The sequence below is a fragment of the Saccopteryx leptura genome, chromosome 3 (assembly GCF_036850995.1).
Source record: "Saccopteryx leptura isolate mSacLep1 chromosome 3, mSacLep1_pri_phased_curated, whole genome shotgun sequence".
Taxonomy (NCBI): domain Eukaryota; kingdom Metazoa; phylum Chordata; class Mammalia; order Chiroptera; family Emballonuridae; genus Saccopteryx; species Saccopteryx leptura.
The window spans coordinates 94225023-94249773 of NC_089505.1; the positions used below are offsets into that span (position 1 = coordinate 94225023).

At 42.3% G+C, this 24751-nt stretch overlaps 1 protein-coding gene across 3 annotated transcripts in view; it reads left to right on the top strand.

Annotated features, from left to right (window-relative positions):
- The first annotated feature begins 1378 nt into the window (after positions 1-1378).
- Positions 1379-24751, top strand: part of SPEN (spen family transcriptional repressor) — a 101759-nt gene continuing 78386 nt past the window's right edge. For all 3 annotated transcript variants that reach the window (XM_066375166.1, XM_066375167.1, XM_066375168.1), the window contains exon 1: positions 1379-1796. In XM_066375166.1, the coding sequence (XP_066231263.1) occupies positions 1714-1796 (83 nt within the window). In that variant the 5' untranslated portion in view covers positions 1379-1713. The remainder of the gene's footprint in view (positions 1797-24751) is intronic.

A 24751-nucleotide genomic window follows, 5' to 3' on the forward strand; every position in this document is an offset into this window, starting at 1 on the left:
ACAGGCGACCCTAGGTGATTAGTGCTATTGATTATGGTGACCATATTTCCCAATTCAGGTTTGGTAAGCTGGCTTGTATTTATTTATTTTATTTTATTTTAAAGAGAGACAGAGAGAGAGTCAGAGAGAGGGACAGACAGGGACAGAGAGAGAGATGAGAAGCATCATTCATCAGTTTTTCATTGCAACACCTTAGTTGTTCATTGATTGCTTTCTCATATGTGCCTTGACCTGGGGCCTTCAACAGACCAAGTAACCCCTTGCTGGAGCCAGCGACCTTGGGTCCAAGCTGATGAGCTTTGCTCAAACCAGATGAGCCCGCACTCAAGCTGGAGACCTTGGGGTCTCGAACTGTGTCCTCCGCATCCCAGTCCCACGCTCCATCCACTGTGCCACGGCCTGGTCAGGCAAGCTGGCTTGTATTTAATGAAACAGTGAATGAGACCAAATATTCAAAATATGGTCTGTACCGGAAGTACCACACCTTAATCTATTCATGTAGATTAAAAAATGGAAAAGAAGATCGAGTTGCTGACTGTTCTAAACAATTCCATTTTTCTGGACCCAATATATGGTCTTAATTTTGTGGGTTTCCCCCAGGGTTCTGTAAACTAGCCTTTATATAAAAGGTCAACTGTAGGCTTTAAAAGCCCTCAGGCCTGTGAAGGGGGAAGGTTTAATCCCTTACTCTGCTTAAATATAATAGTAAATCCTCTGTGGGGAACTATATTACATATGTAATCATCGCATTTCAGTTTTGTTCCTAGTATACCATAATGATCAGCAAGATCTTGAAAAATGTTTCGCAAGATCCTATATAAAGTAAACTTGCTTAACGTTACAAGCTAATGATTCTTGGGACGGATGGGTTTCTGAAGCCGTCATTGCTTAACTGGCGGTTAGAAGGGCGGCCTTGTTCTGACACTTTCCCAAGCAGGCGGGGATCCAAGTGCCCGGAAACTGCCAGGAGCTAAAGGGTGAGCAGGGGAAGGTATCCTGGTTTCTCCTAGGAGAGGCCCTGGCGGTCGCTTTAATACCTAGCCCTGTCAAAGTCAACCCCCATTCCCTGTTTTCTTCCCTCGAGGCCGGTGCCTGAGACCCCGGCTTCACGGGCTGGAAGGCACCCTCGCATCTGCAGGCGCGGCTCCCGCCCCGCGGCCGGTTCCCCACGCGCATGCGCGCATGCGCGCTTGCGAATCGGGACCGAGCACGCGAGCATTCTTCCCTCCCCTTACGCGCCTGCGCGCCGGTTGTGAGGAACTCGGCGTCTCGGTCTCCGCGGGGGGGGGGAGGGGGGGGGGGTCGGACGCGCGCGCGCCCGCGGTCAGGAGGCGGGCGGCGCGCGCCGGTGGGAAGCGTCGGGCTGCCACAGCGCCAGCTTCGTCGTAGTCGCTGCCTCCCGGGTCCCGCTCGCCCCTCCTCCCCGCTCCCCCCGCCCGCCGCCGCTGCCCGGGCGCATGCGCTGCCGGAGCGCGAGGGTCGGCTTCGGGTGTGTGGTGGCGGCAGAGCGGAGCTGCGAGCCCGGAGAGTCAGAACCTGGGGGAGAGGGATGGTCTCTGCACGGGGGGGAGCCGGAGGAGCCGCCGCCGCTGCCGACGCCACCGCCGCAGCCGCCGCCGCCGCCGCCTCGGTGCCCGCCTCACAGCGCTGACGGGCTCACCCGAAGCCGGCGAGGGAGAACCCGCACCAGCGGCCGCCGGCACACCGCCCAGCATGGTCCGGGAAACCAGGCATCTCTGGGTGGGCAACTTACCGGAGAATGTGCGGGAAGAGAAGATCATCGAGCATTTCAAACGGTGAGTGACACGAGGCCCGGGGCCGCGCTCTCTGCTTGGGCGCCGCCACGACGCCGGCTCCGGCCCGTTGCCGTCCCCTCGTGCGCGAAACTGGCGAGGGGGCCCGGGCCTGACCCGCGGGCGGGTGCGGGAGGCGCGCGGTGCCCGCTGGCCCTCAGCGGAGCGGGCGCGGCGGCTGCCCGCTCCCTTCCCAGGGAGGAGGCGGCTGTCGTCCGGGCGCAGCGAAGCCGGCGTCCGGAAGGTGCCCTCCCGGCGGCAAGGCGGCGGTGGGGTCGCGTCCTTGCGTACTGCTGCCCCGGCTCCGCGCGCCCGGCGGGTCAGGCCGGGCCCCGAACGCGGACCCGAGCCCTTTCCCGCGCCGCCGGTCCCTCGCGCCAACTCCGGAGTTCCGCAGCAACTCCCGCCCCGCACCGTGCGGACGCGCGGAAATGTCTGACTTGGAGGGCTCTCTGTGCGGAAGGACAGGTCCCACCGACAGAAACGTCCCGGTGGGCCGTGTCGGAACCCCTCGGAACCGGGAGACGCCGGGTTCCGGGAGCTCGCGCGAAAGGTGCGCGGCGCGGCGTGTGTGTGCAGGGTGGGGAGACTGGCGTCTGGAAACAAGCTGTGCGCCCGTGTCGGCTCGTTCGCCTCCCTCCCTCCCTCCAGCCTCGGGTTCCCGAGCGAGCAGGCGGTGGGGACGGTGCGCGCGGTGGCAGGTCCCCCTCCAGCGGCCAGTTCCCGCCTCCCCGGCGCTCGGCGGCCCGGGGAGCTCCGCGGCTGGGCCGCCGCGCTGTGGAGCCGGCTTTGGTGGGACGGCGTTTCCCTCCCTCCCGGCATCTCTGATTAGTGGTCAGGGAAACGCAAGCCTCTTCAGGTTAGAAGACGTGGCTTTAAAAAACAAAACCCAAAAGACTTCCCAGGTTGTTGTTGTTGTTATTATTTGGTCTATGGAATGTCGGAGTGAGTGGTGTTCTGAACGCTCGGCGCTTGTCCGGGTAGTATTTAGCGCTTGTCCTCTTTGTGAAATGTGTGCGCGCTGTGACAGCTTTCGATATAAAATGCCGAGAACGTCGGTTTCCTTACACTTGGTGCACATTGAGGCGGACTGGAGCACATTTGATTGTCTTCCAGAATTACTGTTTATCCCGGCATTCGAGACCCTGGAAGGTTTTCGGTTTGCTTTGCTCTTAAGTCCTCTTACTATGTAGTCAGTGAGGGAAATTATGGAGCGCTCTTATTAGTGAGTCACCATGGGAAAAATAGATCGCGTCGCCTGCTCTGGAGCAGCCTGCTGGAGGAAATGGAAGCAGCGGCAGCGGAGCCCCGCTCTCTTTTAAGTGGGGGATTATTGATTGATTCTGTTGGTGGTTGCTGTTACTGGGGTATTAAATATTTTTTTTCTCCCTTTTCTGTTCTTCACTTCTGGAGCGCGCGTCTGCGCGTGTCCGCGTGTGAAAAGGAGCCGGGAATAGTGAGGCCATTCATAACCTGCTGTCCTCCGCAGGACTGGGGGAGGCGCGCTTCCAGGGACTCTCCGGGTGTTTACTACGCTGTGCTGGGAAACCAGGCGACAGAAGGCCGCGAGCTAGAGCTCGCCTCTCTCGCCAGTGATAGAGCGGAGACCTCGGGCTCCATTCAGAAGCAGATGGGAACTTTCTGTCCCCAGAGCTGCTTCACCCCTTCTCCCACACCCCCAATCTTCACTGTTTTGGTAGAAAAATAATTTAGCTGCAGGTTTATTGGAGTGGAAAAGCCACTTAGATGTGGTCACTTGATCTGTTTGTGGATGTTCTCTTTGCCTGGGAAATCTGTATGCACCGACGTGCAAACACGTGCATTGCAGCATTCTTTTTGCTCTTCAGCGTTCTGTGGCCAGACGTGTCATTTCGCATTATGCAGATTCTCGAGACCTTACGTGTCTATGGCGGGGAGTTTGACCCCTCTGTAAGATGAGATGTTAGGGAGAGGAAAGAGGAAATCGTCCAAATTTTGGAAGGTTTTAACTGGATGGTGCTGCGGTCCGCCTTGTGTGAATGACTTTCTAAAATGGCGGCCAGGACCCACTTTATGTGGGAATCAGCAGAGCAGATCTCAGAATGCACAGAAGGAGGAGGGGGCAGAGGATGCGAGCTGCCTTGAAAAGCGGCGGTCTGGAGGAACGTTGCTGTATTAAAGAGGGTTTAGCTGGCACGTTGCTAACGACTACATTTAAAGGAGTATTTTACCTTTTGCAGAGCTAAAGCAGATGCTACTGATAAAAGCGCTTATCTTAAACCTAAAGCAGACCGTGTGTCCCTGAAACTTCTTTATTTTAAAAGCTGCTTTAAAAATTTTAAAACACTTATTTACTTCTTTGAGTAAATATAGTACATTCAAATTGGTTTAAATAGTGTAACTCCAAACGGACACTGAGATTTCCAGTTCCCATCCTTCCCTTCCACCCCCAACAGGTAATCTCTATTTCTGCTTTCTTGTTTATCCTTAAACATATACAAAAAATGTTTTGCGGATCCAGCTGTGGAGCCAAATGGACCTTGTTTGGAGGAATTCAAGGCCTTTTATCTCTCTTGTAGAAAATATTTTTGTAAAACGTGATGGCTAGCAAGAGGGCAACTTAATCTGAATAAATAAGTGAAAGATAAAAATATAGTACTAGAATGATAATGCAAGAAAAATTTAAGGATATTCATTTTTGGTGTCTTCTAGAAATTCAAATGGGAAAAAGCATGCAATACCTAAATTAAAGCTGAGGTTAAATTGCCTACATTTACCCTTTTCCCTTGTTGATTACAGTATTAACTAATAACTTTTACAGGATTAAGAGCTGTACAGTGGGAATACAGTATATAAAATTTAAAAAATGAATATTCTCATAATACTGATTAGGCTTTTGTAGTAAGTGTTTGGATTACAAAAAAAAAAAAAAAAGGGTTATACCAGACAGTTTTGGGAGCATGTGGGCAGCTTAGAGTTATTTTGGGATTGAGGGGGATGGTGGAAGGTGAGCTAAAAAAAAAATAATTTTTTTTTAAATTTGTGTTTTGGTAAAAAATAAATTGAGGTAAGGATGCTGACTGGGCTTTTCCCCTCTGTGCCAGAAGAAAGACCAGACCTTTAAAACGTAATGAGAGCCTTTTCAAAATTTGGTTTTACCTTCTTGCAATAAGAATACATCTATTGTGTTCATTATCTTTACAGCTTTCAGTATGCTGGTCAAAAAAAAAAATTAAATGACTATTTCTGAATCAGATTTTAGTTAACAAAGATCCATTTCAGGGACTGGATTTGCACAATAGAGAAAGTCCTTTCCTTTGTATGTTAGCTGGATTGAAGGGGGAAGGGAGGAGTTATACAACAACTGCTTGCTGTCTTTTAGTTGTAAGAGGGACAGAGGTGTGTGCATAGGCGACTCCCTGAATTAAAATGAGCAAGTGAATAGAACCCTTTAAAAAATATAAAATTGGCTATATCTTATTTTCAGATTTTTAAGTAAATCACATGTTTAGGTTCTTCCAGTTCATCCCCCAGTTTAGAGGATAAGTTAATTAATGATTATGCAGAGGTTGAACAAGGTAGCAGCTTGTGTAAAAATTTTGTCAAAGAATGAGACTCATTTAAAACATGTATTTTGTTTTTGCTAATTTTCAATGTGTTATCACAGTGGTTTTCCTGAGTTTAAATTTTGGACTGGAATATATGTTATATGGTATTGCATATATTTGGATATCTTTACTTCTGGGACTTAATATAAGATATAATGGAAGAGTTTCCTTGTCCTTACAATACTCAATAAGCAGAGATACTTTTAGAGTTAAACAAAATTGGCTCACAGTAGCCTACATCATTGCTATATCATTTCTTTCGAAACCAGCCAGTTTTCTGTGTTTAGAAACCTGGTTTTGAATGTTTTCATGGTAGGCTTTTGTACATTTTAACAACAAAATTATAAAAAATCCAAATTAACTTGGAAAATAGCATTAAAAAATTAATCCAGAATGCTTGAGGTCCTGGCTGGGTAGCTCAGTTGGTTAGAAGAGCATCACCTCATACACCAAGCTTGTGAGTTGCATTCATGGTCATGGAATATATAACAACCAGTGAGTATATACATAAGTCGAACAACAAATCGATGTTTCTCTCTTTCTCTCCCTTCCCCTCTAAAATCAATCAATCAATCAATCAGTAAAACTTAAAAAAAAAAAAAACCAGAACAAAACCCAGAATGCTTGAAATGTTGTTTCCTCAGTAGAATACCTCTCTGGCAGGCAGATTGGAGGAAAACATAGGGCTCAGTGCCAGGAAGAATGATGCTGTTAGATTTGCGTAGAGGCCACCTTTTCCCAGCTACCTTCCTTTATTGTAGACTCTTGATTGTTCCAGCATTTTGTTTGGTATGCTTATGAAGAGATTTCAGGTTTGATTTATGAGACACTTTTTTTGAAGTGTTTTCTACTTTTATAAGTTATTATTATGGATGAAGCATTATATCACGATTTGTTTTCTATTGCTACTGCAACAAAAGCCACATTTTGGAAGCTTTTTGTGTGTGTGTGACAGAGATAGGGACAGACAGGAAGAGAGAGGTGAGAAGCATCAATTCTTCGTTGCAGCACCTTAGTTGTTCATTGATTGCTTTCTCATATGTGCCTTGACAGGGTGGGGGGCAGGCTACAATAGAGTGAGTAACCCCTTATTCAAGCTGGCCACCTTGGGCTCAGGCTGGTGAGCCTTGCTCGAACCAGATGAGCCCGCACTCAAGCGAATGACCTCGGGAAGTCAAACCTGGATCCTCCCCATCCCAGTCCGGCGCTCTATCCACTGTGCCACCTATCCACTGTGCCACCGCCTGGTCAGGCTCTTTCTTTTGTTCTTAGATTTTATTTATTTATTTTTATAGAGAGAGAAAGAGAGAGAAAAGAGGGAAAGAGCAGGAAGCATCAATTCTCATATGTGCCTTGACCAGGCAAGCCCAGGGTTTCAAATCGGTGACCTCAGTGTTCCAGGTCGATGCTTTATCCATTGTGCCACCACAGGTCAGGTGTAGTTAAATTTCTAACCTTTATTATTTGTTTTCTGTATTATTTGCCTTACAGCTACTCATAATTTGCATGAAAACAGCATACACTATTGTAAAAACCAAATAGAATGTTTAATATTTTATTAGAAACTATACAAATTTTGTGTGATATCTAACTGGTTGTATTGTGTGGAAATATATTTATACTTAGCAGTGAAAAGATGTTCTTGGTGTAAAGTATTGCAATATTCAGATTTTCCCTTCTACATGTATCTCTATCTGCCAAGTTGAAAATTATGAACATCTACAAAACACACAATGAATGTCTCCATAAAACTATAACTTAAGTTTAGAGAATTCTTAGGTTTAGTTAAGATTTCATTTTGAGTATAGAGATGAATTGATATCTAGCATATCTAAAGATATTTATTATATAATGAACTGTTCCAATTCTTACACTTAGGGAATATTTGTGGGAAAATTCAAATGGGAAAGTTATTGCTTGTATTGCTAAGTTTTTAGTCCAGCATTAAACTCTCAGGGATATATATGTATGTCTTTGTGTTTGTGTATTAGATGCTGAGTTTGGATTACTTGAGAACATTGACAAATGAAATGAAGATTTTCTTGTTACACCTTAAATTGACTTTGTTACATTTCTATTATGTTTATGCACAGTACATATATACTTTTTCACATTTATAGTTTTTTTGCTTCTTAAAATTGACTCTGGCCTGACCTGCGGTGGCGCAGTGGATAAAGTGTCAACCTGGAAACACTGAGGTTGCCGGTTCAAAACCCTGGGCTTGCCTGGTCAAGGCGCATATGGGAGTTGATGCTTCCTGCTCCTCCCCCTTCTCTCTCTCTCTCTCTCTCTCTTTCTCTCTCTCTCTCCTCTCTATAATGAATAAATAAAATCTAAAAAAAAAAAAAAAATTTGCCTGACCTGTGGTGGCACAGTGGATAAAGCGTCGACCTGGAAATGCTGAGGTCGCCCAGTTCGAAACCCTGGGTTTGCCTGGTCAAGGCACATATGGGAGTTGATGCTTCCAGCTCCTCCCCCCCCCCCCCCGTGTGACTCTCTCTCTCTCTCTCTCTCTCTCTCTCTCTCTCCTCTCTAAAATGAATAAATAAAATTAAAAAAGGAAAAAAAGATGAGCATCTTTAAAAAAAAAAATTGACTGATTTTTTTTAAACCTTCATCCCATCAATTTATTCTTTTGATTTAAAAACTAGTACATTTGTACTCTTCTTAGGATTTTTATTTTATTTTTTGATTTTACAGGGCGAGGGGAGTGAGACATATCAAGTCATAGTTGCTTCACTTTATTTTTTTTATTTTTATTTTTTATTCATTTTAGAAAGGAGAGAGAGAGAGAGAAGGGGGGAGGAGCAGGAAGCATCAACTCCCATATGTGCCTTGACCAGGCAAGCCCAGGGTTTTGAACTGGCAACCTCAGCATTTCCAGGTCGACGCTTTATCCACTGCGCCACCACAAGTCAGGCCATAGTTGCTTCACTTTAGGTGTTCATTGCCTGCTTGTTGTATGTGTCTTGACCAGGCAAGCCCAGGGTTTTGAACCAGAGACCTCAGCATTCCAGGTGGATGCTTTATCTACTGCTGCCACCACACCACAGGTCAGGCCAGATATACAGTATTTTTAAGAAGAGTACAGGTGGTCTAGTCTGTGGTGGCACAGTGGATAAAGCATCTACCTGGAATGCTGTGGTCTCTGGTTCAAAACCCTGGGCTTGCCTGGTTAAGGCACATACGGAGGTTGATGCTTCCTGCTCCTTCCCTGTTCTGTCTCTCTCCTCTCTCTCTCAAAAATGAATAAATTAAAAAAAATAAAAAGCCTGACCAGGCTGTGGTGGATGGAGTGTCGGATTGAGATGCGGAGGATCCAGGTTTGAAACCTCGAGTTTGCGGGCTTGAGCGTGGGCTCATTTAACTTGAATGTGGGATCCTAGACATGACCCCCTGGTCACTGGCTTGAGCCCAAGGTCGTTGGCTTGAGCAAGGGGTCACTCGCTCTGCTGTAGCCCACTCCCTCATCAAGGCACATATGAGAAAGCAAACAATGAATAACTAAGGAGCTGCAAGGAAGAATTGATGCTTCTCATCTCTCTCCCTCCCTGTCTGTCCCTCTGTCCCTCTCTCTGACTCGTCTCTGTCAGAAAAAAAGGACACAAATCACTATATACCAAATGTTTTGTAAAAAATACAATATTTGATTTTTTTTTTTAAATGATAGAGAGAGGGACAGATAGGGACAGCTTTTTCATATGTGCCTTGATGGGGGGGGGGCTACAGCAGAGCGAGTGACCCCTTGCTCAAGCCAGCGATCCCGTGCTCAAGCCCGGGACCTCAGGGTTTGGAACCTGGGTCCCTCGCCTTCCAGTCCGATGCTCCACCCACTGCGCCACTGCCTGGTCAGGTTAATTTTTGTCTTTTATAAATAAACTGGTAGGTGGTAGATTTTGTTTTGTCTCAACAATTTTTTTTTTTTGTATTTTTCTTAAGTTGGAAACTGGGAGGCAGTCAGACAGACTCCCGCATGCGCCCCACCGGGATCCACCCAGCACGCCCACCAGGGGGTGATGCTCTGCCCATCTGGGGCATTGCTCTGCTGCAATCAGAGCCATTCTAGTGCCTGAGGCAGAGGCCACAGAGCCATCCTCAGCGCCCGGGCCAACTTTGCTCCATGGAGCCTTGGCTGCAGGAGGGGAAGAGAGAGACAGAGAGGAAGGAGAGGGGGAGGGGTGGAGAAGCAGATGGGCGCTTCTCCTATGTGCCCTGGCCGGGAATCGAACCCGGGACTCCCATGCGCCAGGCTGACGCTCTACCACTGAGCCAACCGGCCAGGGCCTCAACAATTAATTTTAAAAAATTATGCTGTCTGCAGTAAAGGCTCTTTTGCACTCAAGATTATTTAAAAGTCACCTAGGATTAAAATAAAGATTAAAAGGTTTATTGCTTTATTATATCAAAGGATGTTAGAGTTGTCAATGAAAACTATAAACTATATCATTTAGTCGACGAGTATTTAAGAGGAGGTACTTAAACTTGGATAGGAAGATATATCATTATTTTCACTGATCTGTTATCAGAATTTCATATTTTCTTTGACTATAAGATTGTGGTATCATGGTAGTCCTAACATGGTAGCATGAGTAGTGCATGTGATTTCACCATCAGCACAAATACAGATGTATTTTTATATTTGACATTGCAGTTGTTGCAGATCTCATTTTGCTTATCACAGTTTGGAATTACAGTGACTATTAGACCTGCTGCTAGATACTTTAATTTTTTTTTAAAATTGATTTTTAGAGAGAGAGAGAGAGAGAGAGAAATTAATTTGTTTTTTTATTTATGCCATCATTGGTTGATTCTTTTATGTGCCCTGACTGGGGATCAAGCTTGCAGCCTAGCCATGTTGGGATGATACTCTGACTGAGCTAACCAGCGAGGGCCTTTTTATTTTATTTTAAGTTTTACTTATTGATTTTAGAGAGAGATAGGAAGGGAGAGAAAGAGACATCGATTTGTTGTTTCAATTATTTATGCGTTCATTGGTTGATTCTTTATGTGCCATGACTGGGGATTGAAGCTGCAAACTCTGTGTTTCTGATGACTCTCTAATCAACTGAGCTACCTGGCCAGGGCCAGATACTTTTATTTAATGCTTCAATAAAATGTACATATATATATTACTATATGAGTGATGTGTTACAGATATGTTTTTAAAAAATTCTACCTTAGAAAAATGACAAATGTAGAAAAATAATAAATGAATATCACGTACCCATCATTCAGCCCCAGCAACCATCAATCATGGCTCATTCTGCATTATGAGCAAAATATATAGCAAAGGAGGGGATAGAGAGTAATGGGGGTAGGGGTAATGAGGAAGACCTCCTTGGAAAGATGGCATTTGCTACCCCAGAATGAAGGCCTCTTCACATCTAGGTCCACTTCTCTCCTTCCTGCATTCTTTTCTTTTTTCCCCTTAACATTAATTTTGAAATACTTCAGGAATAGTACAAAGAATTCCCACATTCCCTTCACCCAAATTCTCCATTGTTAGCATTTTGTCACATTTGCTCCATTAACTCTGTCTTGTTTTTTTCCGGCAAGATATCCTGTTACTCTTAAAATTTCTAATGTATGCACCCCCCAAACAAGGACCTTCTCCTGCATCGTACCATACAGTCCTCCAAGTCAGGAAATCAGCATTGGTACAACACTACTACGCAATCTATAGACCTCATTCAAATGACGCCAGCCATTCCAACAATTTTTCCTTTTTGGTCTAGGATCCTAGCCAGTACCACTTGTTGCCTCTGGTTGTCACATTTCATCGGTCTGAAACAGTTTTGCTTTTTTTTTTCTTTTTAAGATTTTATTTATTGATTTTAGAGAGGGGTGAGAGTGAGAGAGAAATTGGGAGTCGGGGGAGTGAGAAGCATCAACTCACTTATCTATGTGCCTTGTTTGGGCAAGGCAAGGGTTTTGAACTGGCAACTTCAATGTTCCAGGTTGATGCTGTATCCACTGTCCCACCACAGGCCAGGCTGGAACAGTTTTTCATTCTTAATCTAATTCTCATGTATGTGACTGATAGTCTTTTTTTCTTTTATTTTATTTATTCATTATAGAGAGGGGGGGGGGAGAGAGAGAGAGAGAGAGAGAGAGAGAGAGAGAGAGAGAGAAGGGGGGAGGAGCAGGAAGCATCAACTCCCATATGTGCTTTGACCAGGCAAGCCCAGGGCCTTGAACCTGCAACCTCAGTGTTTCCAGGTCGACGCTCCATCCACTGCGCCACCACAGGTCAGGCGTCTTTTTTTCTTTAAAGATTTTATTTATTGATTTTAGAGAGAAAGAGGGGGAGGAGTGGAAAGCATCAACTTGTAGTTGCTTCTTGTATGTGCCTTGACAGGGCAAGCTCGGAGTTTCCAAAAGGTGACCTCAGTATTCCAGGTCAACGCTTGGTCATCTGCGCCACCACAGGTCAGGCTGTGACTGAGTCTTAAAGTGCAGAGGTCTTTCATTCTGAAGATTGACCTTCCACCTCGGTCTGTCTAGTATTATGACTGGATCAGGTCATCCATTCTTGGTAGGAATACCACAGAAGTGATTTTGTGCCCATTGCAGAGTCTTATGTAAGGAGGTAAACAATATTGATACTGCTGGTAATGTTAGCTTTGATCAGTTAGTCCGAAGTTTGTGTCTAAACCATTTCCCCATTGATTTTATTAGCAATTTATGGGGAGATATTTTAATATTATACTGATAGTCTCTTTGATCATCAAGCCTATAACCACCAGCTTTAGCATCCGTTGATAACTCTTGCCTGATTTATCTATTATGACTAAATGATTGTCTATTACTGTGATTCCTTCTGCATTTATTCTACTGTAGATAAAAAATCTCATGTTTTTGTTGTTTTCAATGGGCTTTAGGCCAGGCTTTATTTACTTTGAAATGCAAATCATCCTAGATTTAACCAGTGGAAGGGAGCTTCTTCAGATTGGCTACTGTGCCCTTTGATGTCTCCCCGTCATTCTTTTTTTTTTTTTTTTTTAAAGAATTTTTATTTATTTATTTATTTATTTACAGGGACAGAGAGAGAGTCAGATAGAGGGATAGATAGGGAGAGACAGACAGGAACGGAGAGAGATGAGAAGCATCAATCATCAGTTTTTCCTTGCAATACCGTAGTTGTTCATTGATTGCTTTCTCATATGTGCCATGACCGCGGGCCTTCAGCAGAATGAGCAACCCCCTGCTCGAGCCAGTGACCTTGGGTCCATGCTAGTGAGCTTTTTGCTCAAGCCAGATGAGCCCGCACTCAAGCTGGCAACCCCGGGGTCTCGAACCTGGGTCCTTCCGCATCCCAGTCCGATGCTCTATCCACTGCGCCACCGCCTAGTCAGGCCCCCCCCCCCCCCCCCCCGGTCATTCTTGAAGCCTTTCTTTCCTATGGCACAACAAAGGCTCATCTCGTGCTTTACTACCCCAGTCCTGGAATCAGCAAGTTCTCTAAGAAGAACTTGTTTTTTTAGTGTCGGATGGTATTTACAAACCAAAATCTCAGTGCTCAGTTTACACATAGCTACAGAGCTAAGAAGCTATGTGTGTGCACATGTATGTAAATATGTTTATATTTATATACAGTACATATGCCTCTATATTATATATTTAAAACCTGTGGATTCACACATTTCAATATATGAAGATTCTTTCTAACTTTTCCATTTTCATGTTTAAATCCCTTCTCAGACTGAGAATCCTTCCTGACTTCCATTAGTCTCAATATATTTACTTATTTGCCCAGTCAGTTATTTTCTAAGTGTAATGAAAACCCCAACCACTTTGCCCCCCACCTCAGTCAGCACTGTGCCCTTGATGCCTCTGTATGGAATCCCCTTCCTCTCAACTACTCTTTTACTCTTTTATTTGGAAACCAACATTTTGGGGAGGGAGGGCAGGAAAGGAAAGGAAGGTGGAAGTGATTTGCATGTTTTGGCCTTTAATTTTTTTCTCATAGGAGACTACTTGTGCATGAATGATCATCACCTGCCTCTGGTGCCATTTTTAAGCAGATTAGAGCTACCCCACTCTTAAAATTTTAGTTTTGGTTCTACTTCTACCACTGACTGTTGTGATGTGAGATTAATTGCTGGATCATTGTGAGCTTTATTATGTGCTGAGTCACACTGAAGAGGGGCTAGTGAGAAGAGAGTTTGTTTCTTAGGAATAATAGGAATCCTCATTGCTTCATTTATTTGGGTTTCAGTCACTCACTTTGTGTGATATCTCAGCAGAATTTTTCCTTGGCCCTACCTCCCCCAAAACCTTATTGATCTCAACATTATTTATTTTATTTTTTAAAAATTTATTTTTATATTGAAGTATAATAGACATAACATTATTAGCTTCAGTTGTACAACATAATACTGCAGTGTGATCACCACAGTAAGCTTGGTTAAACATCCATCACCATGCATATTTACAAAAATTTTCTTTCTTGTGATGAGGACTCAAGAAAAATACTTACTGATTTTAGAAAGAGAAGAGACAGAAACAGAAACATTGATCTGTTCCTGTATGTGCCCTAACCGGGGATTGAACCCACACCTTCATGGGTCATGCCCTAACCAACGGAGCTATCTGGCCAGGGCTTGTGATGAGGGCTTTTTTATTTTATTTTTTTAATTTTTATTTATTTATTTATTTTTTTACAGAGACAGAGAGTGAGTCAGAGAGAGGGATAGACAGGGACAGACAGACAGGAACGGAGAGAGATGAGAAGCATCAATCATTAGTTTTTCATTGCGCGTTGCAACACTTTAGTTGTTCATTGATTGCTTTCTCATATGTGCCTTGACCGCGAGCCTTCAGCAGACCGAGTAACCCCTTGCTGGAGCCAGCGACCTTGGGCTCAAGCTGGTGAGCTTTTGCTCAAACCAGATGAGCCCTCGCTCAAGCTGGCGACCTTGGGGTCTCGAACCTGGGTCTTCTGCATCCCAGTCCGACACTCTATCCACTGTGCCACCGCCTGGTCAGGCGATGGGGGCTTTTTTAAGATTTATTCTCAGCAGCTTTCAGATACAGAATACAGTTTATTTATTTTTTAGTGAGGGAAGAGAAAGACAGACACAGACAGGAAGGGAGAGAGATCAGAAGCATCAACTCATAGCTGCAGCACCTTAGCTGTTCATTGATTGCTTTCTCATACAGGAGGTTCTCGGGGTAGGACAGTCTCAACATATGACATTTTGAGTTTATGATGCTCACTCCCATAAAAACTAAAAATTTGAGATGTGAATGTTTCAGTTTACGCCGTTAGCTTCATACTTACAGACTGTGTGAGCGAACTAGTTTGGCTGCTCGGTGTGGAAGAATATACAGTCTTCTTTTTCTGTGGCTTAGTTGTGTTTTTATGTTCTAGATTATGATTTTACAGCTTTATTAAGATAGGCAAGTGACCTAGGCTAGGGTGTTTTTTTTTTTGTATTTTTCTGAAGCTGGAAACGGGGAGAGACAGTCAGACAGACTCCCGCATGCGCCCGACCGGGATCCACCCGGCACGCCCACCAGGGGCGATGCTCTGCCCCTTGGGGCGTCGCTCTGCCGCGACCAGAGCCACTCTAGCGCCTGGGGCAGAGGCCAAGGAGCCATCCCCAGCACCCGGGCCATCTTTGCTCCAATGGAGCCTTGGCTGCGGGAGGGGAAGAGAGAGACAGAGAGGAAGGAGGGGGGTGGGGGTGGAGAAGCAAATGGGCGCTTCTCCTATGTGCCCTGGCCGGGAATCGAACCCGGGTCCCCCGCACGCCAGGCCGACGCTCTTCCGCTGAGCCAACCGGCCAGGGCCTGGAAATATGTTTTTAAAACATTTTTCTGCCTTGTTGAATAGCCTAGCTAGTGACCTCTTGCTCAAGCCAGCAATTATGGGATCATGTTGGTGATCCCTCAAGCAAGTGACCCAGTGCTCAAGCTGGTGAGCTTGTACTCAAGCAGGATGAGCCTGCATTCAAGTCAGTGACCTCTGGATTTGGAACCTGGGTCCTCAGCCTCTCAGGTTGATGCTCTATCCACTGCACCACCACTGGGCTAGGTGCTGTAATTTTTATGGGGTCTTTTCCTTTGTGATTTATTTTACCTTATGTCAAAAGTCTTTTCTAGACCCGTGATTATACTTATATACATATACATGTACATATACACACACACACACACACACACACACACACACACATATGGTCTACCGGAAAGTTCTGTCCGTTTTTGGAATAAAACAAAATACAAATTTTTCTTACCATCAATAAACTTTATTAAATAATATAATTGCCATTATTATTAATGATTTCTTGCCAGCGTGAGGGCAATTTGTATATCCCATTTTTGAAAAATGTTTTATCTTTGGATGCGAAAAATTGAACCAGTGCTTGTTCGATATCTTCTTCATTTTTGAATTTTTTGCCCTTCAAAAAATTTTGTAAGGACAAAAACAAGTGATAGTCGGAGGGTGCTAAGTCTGGGGAATATGGTGGATACGACAGAATTTCCCAGCCTAGTTCTACAATTTTTTGACGAGTTCCCAAAGCAGCATGTGGCCTGGCATTATCATGATGCAGTATGATGTTCTTCCTATTGAACATTGCTGGCCTCTTTTCTTGGACTGCTGTCTTTAAATTATCCAGTTGCTGACAATACTTCTCTGAATTGAGCTTTTTGTTTGGTTTTAAAAGCTCATAATGTATTGGTCCTCGAATGTCCCATCATATACACAACATTCTCTTATTCAGAGTCAAATTTGGTTTAGAAGTGGAAGGGCTAGGTTTTCCGGGTTCACAATATGCCCTTTTCCTTACAATGTTTTCGTAGGTAATACACTTTTCATCCCCAGTTATCATCGGTTCAAGAAGGGCTCGATTTTGTTCCGAGCAAGCAGAGATGTCCATATGACGACTCGATCATCCAAATTCTTCTGACTTAATTCATGTGGCACCTGTCTTGAATATTTCCACACCAATCCTATCTTCCAAATATGGTCCGAAATGGTTTGCTGAGCTGAATTAAGTCTTTCTGCGATCTCCGATGTTGTCAGAAAAGGACCTTACTCCAACATGGTCTTAACAACATTGTCATCGATCAAAGATGGTCGCCCAGAACATGGCTTATCAGAAAGGTCGAAATCACCTGTTTCGAATTTTTTGAACCATCTTCTGCATGTCCTATCAGAAACTGTACCTTCACCAAACACTTTCAATAAATTTCTACATGCTTCTGTAGCATTTCTTCCTTGTTGAAATTCGTATACAATACAGTGGCGTAAATGAACTTTGTCAGTAGCCATGGGTACACTATAGCTTCACACATAAGACTAATGTGAATCAACTTTGTTTTAGTTAATTTGCTACGTCAGTATGTGTACATTAAGTGATAAAAATAGAGAGGCACACATGCGCCAAATAAACATGTGCTTACGTGTCGAAACTTGTTGTGATAGAAACGAACAGAACTTTCCGGTAGACCTGATATATATATGGGGCAGGGAAATAACACAGATCAGCAAACTATTACAGATCATTTTTACTCTCTCTTCTTCCTTTTCTGCCTCTTCTGCCACCCCTCCAGTAGAGAAACATCTCAGGGTAATAGCTTTTTATAAAATGAGAGTAGGCTCTGTGATTGCCTTTTGGACTGCCTTTTGCTTGGTTTAGGAATTTAGGGATTTGGAGTTTGTTTTTTGCCATCTTTAGGAATTATTTGTACTTAAAAGAGTGATTAAAAGGGTATATTAGCTATTTAAGAATATAAATTTATTTTATATATTATTTCACAATAGATTTTCTGAAAGAATTCTGTATCACCATGAAATGAAGAAGCAGGTTTTGGCTGTCATCATTAATGGCTTACTTTCTTTCAAGCCAGGCATGCTTGAAATAGGAAACATCTTCCAAATGTGCCCAGTTATAGGAAACGTGGCATATAGTTGATTTATATTGAGATAATGTTGATGCTTGTGATTAAAGGAGATAAAAAAATACCTTCTTGTGTGAAAGGACAGTGACAGGTACTGTGTTTTTTGTCTTTTTTTTTTTTTTACAGAGACAGAGGGATAGGTAGGGACAGACAGGAACGGAGAGAGATGAGAAGCATCAATCATCAGTTTTTCGTTGTGGCACCTTAGTTTTTCATTGATTGCTTTCTCATATGTTCCTTGACCGTGGGGCTACAGCAGACTGAGTAACCCCTTGCTAGAGCCAGGGACCTTGGGCTCAAACTGGAGAGCTTTGCTCAAACCAGATGAGCCTGTGCTCAAGCTGGTGACCTCGGGGTCTCGAACCTAGGTTCTCTGCATCCCAGTCCGACGCTCTATCCACTGCGCCAGGCCTGGTCAGGCTTGTCTTTTTCTTTTAATAAGTTTTATTGAGATACAGTTTACATGGCATAACATTTTTGTGTGTGTGTGTGTGACAGAGACAGAGAGAGGGACAGATAGGGACAGACAGACAGGAAGGGAGAAAGATGAGAAGCATCATTTCTTCGTTCTGGTACCTTAGTTGTTCATTGATTGCTTTTTCACATATGCTTTGAACGGAGTGGGGGGGCTACAGCAGAGCAAGTGACTCCTTGCTCAAGCCAGCGACCCTGCTCTCAAGCTGGTGAGCCTGTGCTCAAGCCAGATAAGCCTGTGCTTAAGCTGACGACCTCAGGGTTTCAAACCTGGGTCCTTGCCTCCCAGTCTGACGCTATCCACTGCGCCACGGCCTAGTCAGGTAACATTCATTCTTTAAAGTGTACAAGTAAGCTGCTTTTAGTACATTCACAGTTTTGCAACCATCACCACTAATTTCAGAATGTTTTCATAATTGCGAATGAAACCGCATTCCTCTTCTTCATTCTCCCTTCTCCCCAGCCCTCATCTACTAGTAATTTACTTTGTATTTATGTGAATTTTCCTGTTCTGAACCTTTTATACATGTGGAATTCTACAATATGTGACTGGTTTCTTTCACTTAGCATAATGTTTTCAAGGTTTATTCATATTATATAGTATGTAATAGGTCTTCATTCTTTTTTATTGCAGAACAATTCTATTATATGGACATAGCATATTTTAAAAATCCATCAGTTGTTGGACATTTGGATTGTTTTCATTTTTGACTATTATGAGTAATGGTACTGTGAACATTTCTGTGCCTGTTTTTATGTTCACATACATTTTCAATTCTCTTGGGTATGTATCCAGGAGTTGGAACTGGTAGGTTATATGCAATTCTGAGTACCCCCCCCCCCCTTTTTTTTTAAACAGAGACAGAGAGTCAGAGAGAAGGATAGATAGGGACAGACAGGAACGGAGAGAGATGAGAAGCATCAATCATTAGTTTTTCGTTGCAAGACCTTAGTTAAGGGGTAGTTAGTCTTTTTATACCTACTGCCCACTTTTGTATCTCTGTTAGTACTAAAATTTTCTAACCGCCCACTGGCTCCACAGTAATGATGATTTATAAAGTAGGGAAATAACTTAACTTTATAAAATTTATAAAGCAGAGTTACAGCAAGTTAAAGCATATAATAATAATTACTTACCAAATACTTTATGTTGGATTTTTGCTAAGTTTGGCAGAATAAATCTTTATAAAACAACTTACTATAGTTAAATTTGTCTTTTTATTTATTTATACTTTGGTTGCTCTGCTATCGCCCACCATGAAAGCTGGAATGCCCACTAGTGGGCGGTAGGGACCAGGTTGGCTACCACTGCCTTAGTTATTAATTGATTGCTTTCTCATATGTGCCTTGACCGTGGGCCTTTAACAGACCGAGTAACCCCTTGCTCAAGCCAGTGACCTTGGGTCCAAGCTGGTGAGCTTTTTTTTGCTCAAGCCAGATGAGACCGCGCTCAAGCCGGCGACCTCGAGGTCTTGAACCTGGGTCTTTCCACATCCCAGTTCGACACTCTATTCACTGCGCCACCGCCTGGTCAGGCGCTTTCTTAATTTTAGCTATCCTACTGGATGTGAAATGGCATCTCATTGTGTTTTTGGTTTGTATTTCTGTAAAGACTAAGTTGTCAACCAAATTTTTACATGTTTATTGGCAATTTGTATATCTTCTTTGGAGAAATGCATATTTATATCCTTTGCTCATTTTAAAATTGCCTTGTCTTTTTCATTGTTGAGTTGTAAGAATTCCTTATCATTATATTCCTGACCTGTGGTAGCACAGTGGATAAAGTGTGGACCTGGAATGCTGAGGTCACCAGTTCAAAACCCCCTGCCCTTGCTTGGTCAAGGCACATACAAGAAGCAACTACCACGAATTGATGTTTCTCGCTTCTTCCCCCTCCTTTTTTCTCTCACTCCTCTCGCTGATGTAAATAAATAAAATAAAGTGGGTTGATACATAAATTAGTAATTCCTTCATAAAAATTTTTTGTATAAAAAGATGTGTTGAAGTTACTACATTATTCTAATGGATATGTTTATGACTAAACAGTTTAAAAGCAGGATGATTTTGAATCTTTTTATAATATAAAAAGACATACAAACATTTATTTTCTCTACTATTATGAGTAGCCCAATCAAACTTTACTATTCATCTCTTAGGCCTTTTTATCCCTCATATGTTCTTTACTTTATGTCTCTCCATACTTATTGATCATTTGCTTTTTCATAAAGAACAGCTTGACTTTGGGATAATATGGTAAAAATGAGGGCAGTACACAAAGCCAGAGGTAGTTCCATAAAAGAGGTAATTTTTGGAAAGTGATGTACGTATTGGGTTTTAGTGAGTGGGTGTCTAGGTTAATTGTATGTCTTTTCTAAGAAGCTCTGTATTTACAATCCTCTAAATCTCCGTGGAATAGTAGGTTAACATCAAAACTTTAGAAGAGATCTTTTTACCTGAAAATAGACCAGAAATCATAAAACATTCAGATGTGATCTTTTGTAACTGTTGTTAACTGGGCAGAGGAGGAGTAGCTGCAGAATTTGAATATATTATCTCAGTGGAGTGGACATGTCATGTTTCAGGAACGATTTGGGGAAGTTGTATTTTGGAAGATTCTTTCTTTACTTGAAGGACTTGTGTGACAACTAAGTATGTGGCTATTATTTGCTATTGCTTGTTAGTAGGGTCAGTTGCAGAAGCTAGGATTTCTTTCTTTTTAAAATTTTATTTTTTATTTTAGTGAGAGGAGAGGAAGCAAAGAGACAGAGACTCCTGCATGTGCCCCTACCAGGATCCACCCAACCTGTCTGGGACTGATGCCAGAGGTGTTGCTCAGTTGCTGAGCATTTTTTTAGTGCCTGAGGCAGAGGCCATGGAGCCATCCTCAGTGCCCAAGGCCAACTCTCTCAAACTAATTGAGCCATGGCTGCAGGAGAGGAAGAGAGAGAGAGAGAGAAGAGGGAGGGGTGGAGAAGCAGATGGTCACTTCTCCTGTGTGCTCTGACCAGGAATTGAACCCAAGACATCTACATGCTGGGCCGATGCTCTACCACTGAGCTGACCGGCCAGGGCAGAAGCTAGGATTAAAATTAATTATTGCGTTCTTACTAATAATCCAGCCAATAATGGTTGAATGCAGTGCCTTCTGAAAAGAAGTGGATATTGAGAGAATTCATTGAGTTTTAGCATACTTAATGATCTTGAGCTTTTTGTAATTGATGTTGCTTTGGATGTTGCTTTGGAAATTACGGACTGTTTCCTGGGTGATGAAAACAGTTTAGAATAGGAGGAATCTTCTTTTAACCTAGCAGGAAACTGAGAATTGCAAATAATTTCCACGAGACTAGGGGTCTTGGTTGTGTTCCCTGATAGTTATCAAGTGCTTCGGACAGTGCCTGTTAAAAACCATATAATAATTGAGTCAGCGTCAGAACCTTAGACTCTTTATCTCATACTCGCATGCTTTTTCTCCACTGTATCACATTGTCCTCAATATAAAATCTGAGGCCTTTAACACACTGAAATGATATTCTTCAAGGAACTAACTGCTAAGGTTGGTCAGTGCATATTACATAAATTGTCAAGTTGGAAAGATATCAAACATTTTAGCAAATCTGGCATTATTTTATTTAATTTCTAAATTATCTTTTTAAAAAGTAAAAGAATACAGTGTATGTTGATCAATTTAATATTTTTGATGGTAAAGATTTTTGGCCAAACAAAAACCAATTTAGTATTTTTTAAAATTTATTTATTCATTTTAGAGAGGAGAGAGAGAGAGAGAGAGAGAGAGAGAGAAAGAAAGAAAGAGGAGGAGCAGGAAGCTTCAACTCCCATATGTGCCTTAGACTAGGCAAGTGCAGGGTATTGAACCAGCGACCTCAGCATTCCAGGTTGATGCTTTATCCACTGCGCCACCACAGGTCAGGCCCAATTTAGTATTTTTTATTATGTTTTTGAAGATAGACCTATTAGATTGTTATATACTGCAGCTTGTAGCAATTAAGCACAATTTCTTAGCTTTATGTTCAATTTTTAAAAATTTTAGACTTTCTTAATTCTTTAAAAATGACAAATGAGTTTACTTATTACCACAAACAATGACCATATAATTTTAGAAACTAATATTTTGCAGATAATTATTGGAGAATATTTTATAGGTTCTCTGAAAACCTGTAGCTAAGGCTTGATGTTGCTAAAAAAGGAAATCTGTAATTGTGATTGGATTATGTTTTTATTTCTAACTATATATAATCTATGCATTGAGTGTTTGGTCCCTCTTTCAAAATTGCATTTATCTCTTTATTATTCATGATTTAAGCTTAAACATTTATTTTTCCTGTATTATTCCTTAGTTAACTGACTTTTTTTTCATGATTTTACTTACTGACTTTACAGAGAGAGGAGAGAGGGGTGGGGGGTAATGAGAAGTTTCAGCTCACAGTTGCTTCACTTTAGTTTGTCATTGCTTGCTTGCTTGCTTGTCATCTGTGCCTTGACTGGGACAGTCCAGAGTTTCCAACCAGCGACCTCAGAGCCCTGTGTCGAGGTTCCGTACACTGCGCCACCGCGGGCCAGGCCGAACTGACTTTTGTTGATGGGATTTGGCTGCTGTTTCTCTTTTTCTTCTTTTTTAATAGAAGAAAAATCTCTACAACTTTGGGTTTAGTGATTAGCCTTATGTATGTGTGGTAAAAATGTGCATAATATAAAATTTATTTTAACCATTTTAAGTATATAATTCACTGGTATTAAGTACAGTCACAATGTTATATAACTGTCACTGCTGTTTATTTCTAGCATGTTTTCATCTCATGTAGAAACTTAGTACCCAGTAAGCAGTAACTTCCAATTTCTACCTGTCCTCAGCCCCTGGTAACTCATATTCTACTTAATGTCTCTATGTATTTGCTTATTCTAGATAACTTTTTTTTTAATTCATCAGTTGGATATTTGGATTGTTTTCATTTTGACTATTATGCATAATGCTACGTGAACATTTCTGTGCCTGTTTTTATGTTCATATACATTTTTAATTCTCTTGGATATGTATCCAGGAGTTGGAGCTGCTATTATATGCAATTCTAAGTAACTTTTTTTTTTTTTTTTTTTTTTTTACAGAGAGAGAGAGTCAGAGAGAGGGATAGATAGGGACAGACGGATAGGAACGGAGAGAGATGAGAAGCATCAATCATCAGTTTTTCGTTGTGACACCTTAGTTGTTCATTGATTGCTTTCTCTTATGTGTCTTGACCGCAGGCCTTCAGCAGACTGAGTAACCCCTGGCTGGAGCCAGCGACCTTGGGTCCAAGCTGGTGAGCTTTTGCTCAAACCAGATGAGCCCGCGCTCAAGCTGGCGACCCCAGGGTCTAGAACCTGGGTCCTTGGCATCCCAGTCCGATGCTCTATCCACTGCGCCACCGCCTGGTCAGGCTATTCTAGATAACCTTTAAAAAGTGAAATAATAAACTGCCCTTTTGTGTCTGGCTTTTTAAAATTTAGTATGATGTTTTCAATGTTTATCCATGTGGTAGCATGTATCAAAACTTCACTTCTTTTTATATCTTAATATATTCCATTGTATATATATGCCACATTTTGTTTATTCATTTATCTGTTGATGAGCACTAGGTGTTTACACCTTTTGGCAATTGTGAGTAATTCTACAATGAACATGGTGTTGCACGTATGTGTTTGAACCCCAGTTTTCAGTACTTTTGGGTATATGCCTATGATTTGATTGAATTGCTGGGTCATAGGGTAATTCTCTGCTTAACTTTCTGAGAAAATGCCAAACTTGTCCACAGTGGCTGTACCATTTTAGTTCCACTAGCTATACACAGATTTCTCTATATCCTTGCCAACACATGTTTTCTTTTTTTTCCTTCAAATACTAGCCATCCTAGTGGGTGTGAAATGACATGTCATCTTGGTTTTGATTGGTATTTCTCTAGTAGCTAGTAATTTTGAGCCGCTTTATCTGACATCTGTATATATACTGCTTACAAAAATTAGGGGATATTTTAAAATGAATATGAAGTGATAAAATATCTCCTAATTTTTGTGAGCAGTGTATTTGGTGAAGTCTTTTGCCCACTAAAGAAAACGTTGAGTTGTAAGATTTCTTGTATTCTTTTCTATCCTATTTATTTAAAGAAAGTCCAAGTATTGAAAGTTGGAATACAGATAGACAATATATTGTGAACAATGTAGACTTTGGATTTTTAAAATTTTTTATTTTATTTTTTGTGACAGACAGAGAGAGGGGCAGATAGGGACAGACAGGAAGGGAGAGAGATGAGAAGCATCAAGTCTTCCTTGCGACACCTTAGTTGTTCATTGAATGCTTTCTAGTATGTTCCTTGATGGGGGGGGGGGCTACAGCAGAGTAAGTGACACCTTGCTCAAGCCAGTGACCTTGGCTCAAGCTGGCGATCTCGGGGGTTTGAACCTGGGTCCTCTGAGTCCCATTCTGACGCTCTATCCACTGCGCCACCGCCTGGTCAGGCAAGATTTCTTGTATTTTAGATAAGTCCTTTGATACATTGCAAGGTACTTTTTAATGTTTGTCTGGAAAGAACTATTTCAATTTCTGTCATTTCCCTCCTAAGTTAAAAAGATCTTTTTATCAATTCATTTACACCAAAGAATTTTGTTCCTTCTAGTTCATTTGCTTTCTGAAACTGGATTTTATGACTGTGTCTTCCCTGTGAGAGGTAATAAAAAACTATACTAGTGGATATAAAAAAAAAAAGAAAAAAGTTCTTCTTTTTGATAATGTTGTCAGCTTCTTCAGAGGAAGTGTAAAATTATGATCTTCGATGTCAGCGAATAAGAGTGCTATATTTACAAGTGCTCTGCCTGCCTTTCTAAAAGGACAAATTGCAAGTACATAAAATATAATTAACTCCTACTGGAATTTTTAGAATTTTCGTGAATTTTTTTATTCCAAATAATTATATGTCTTACATAACACACATGCTTCAA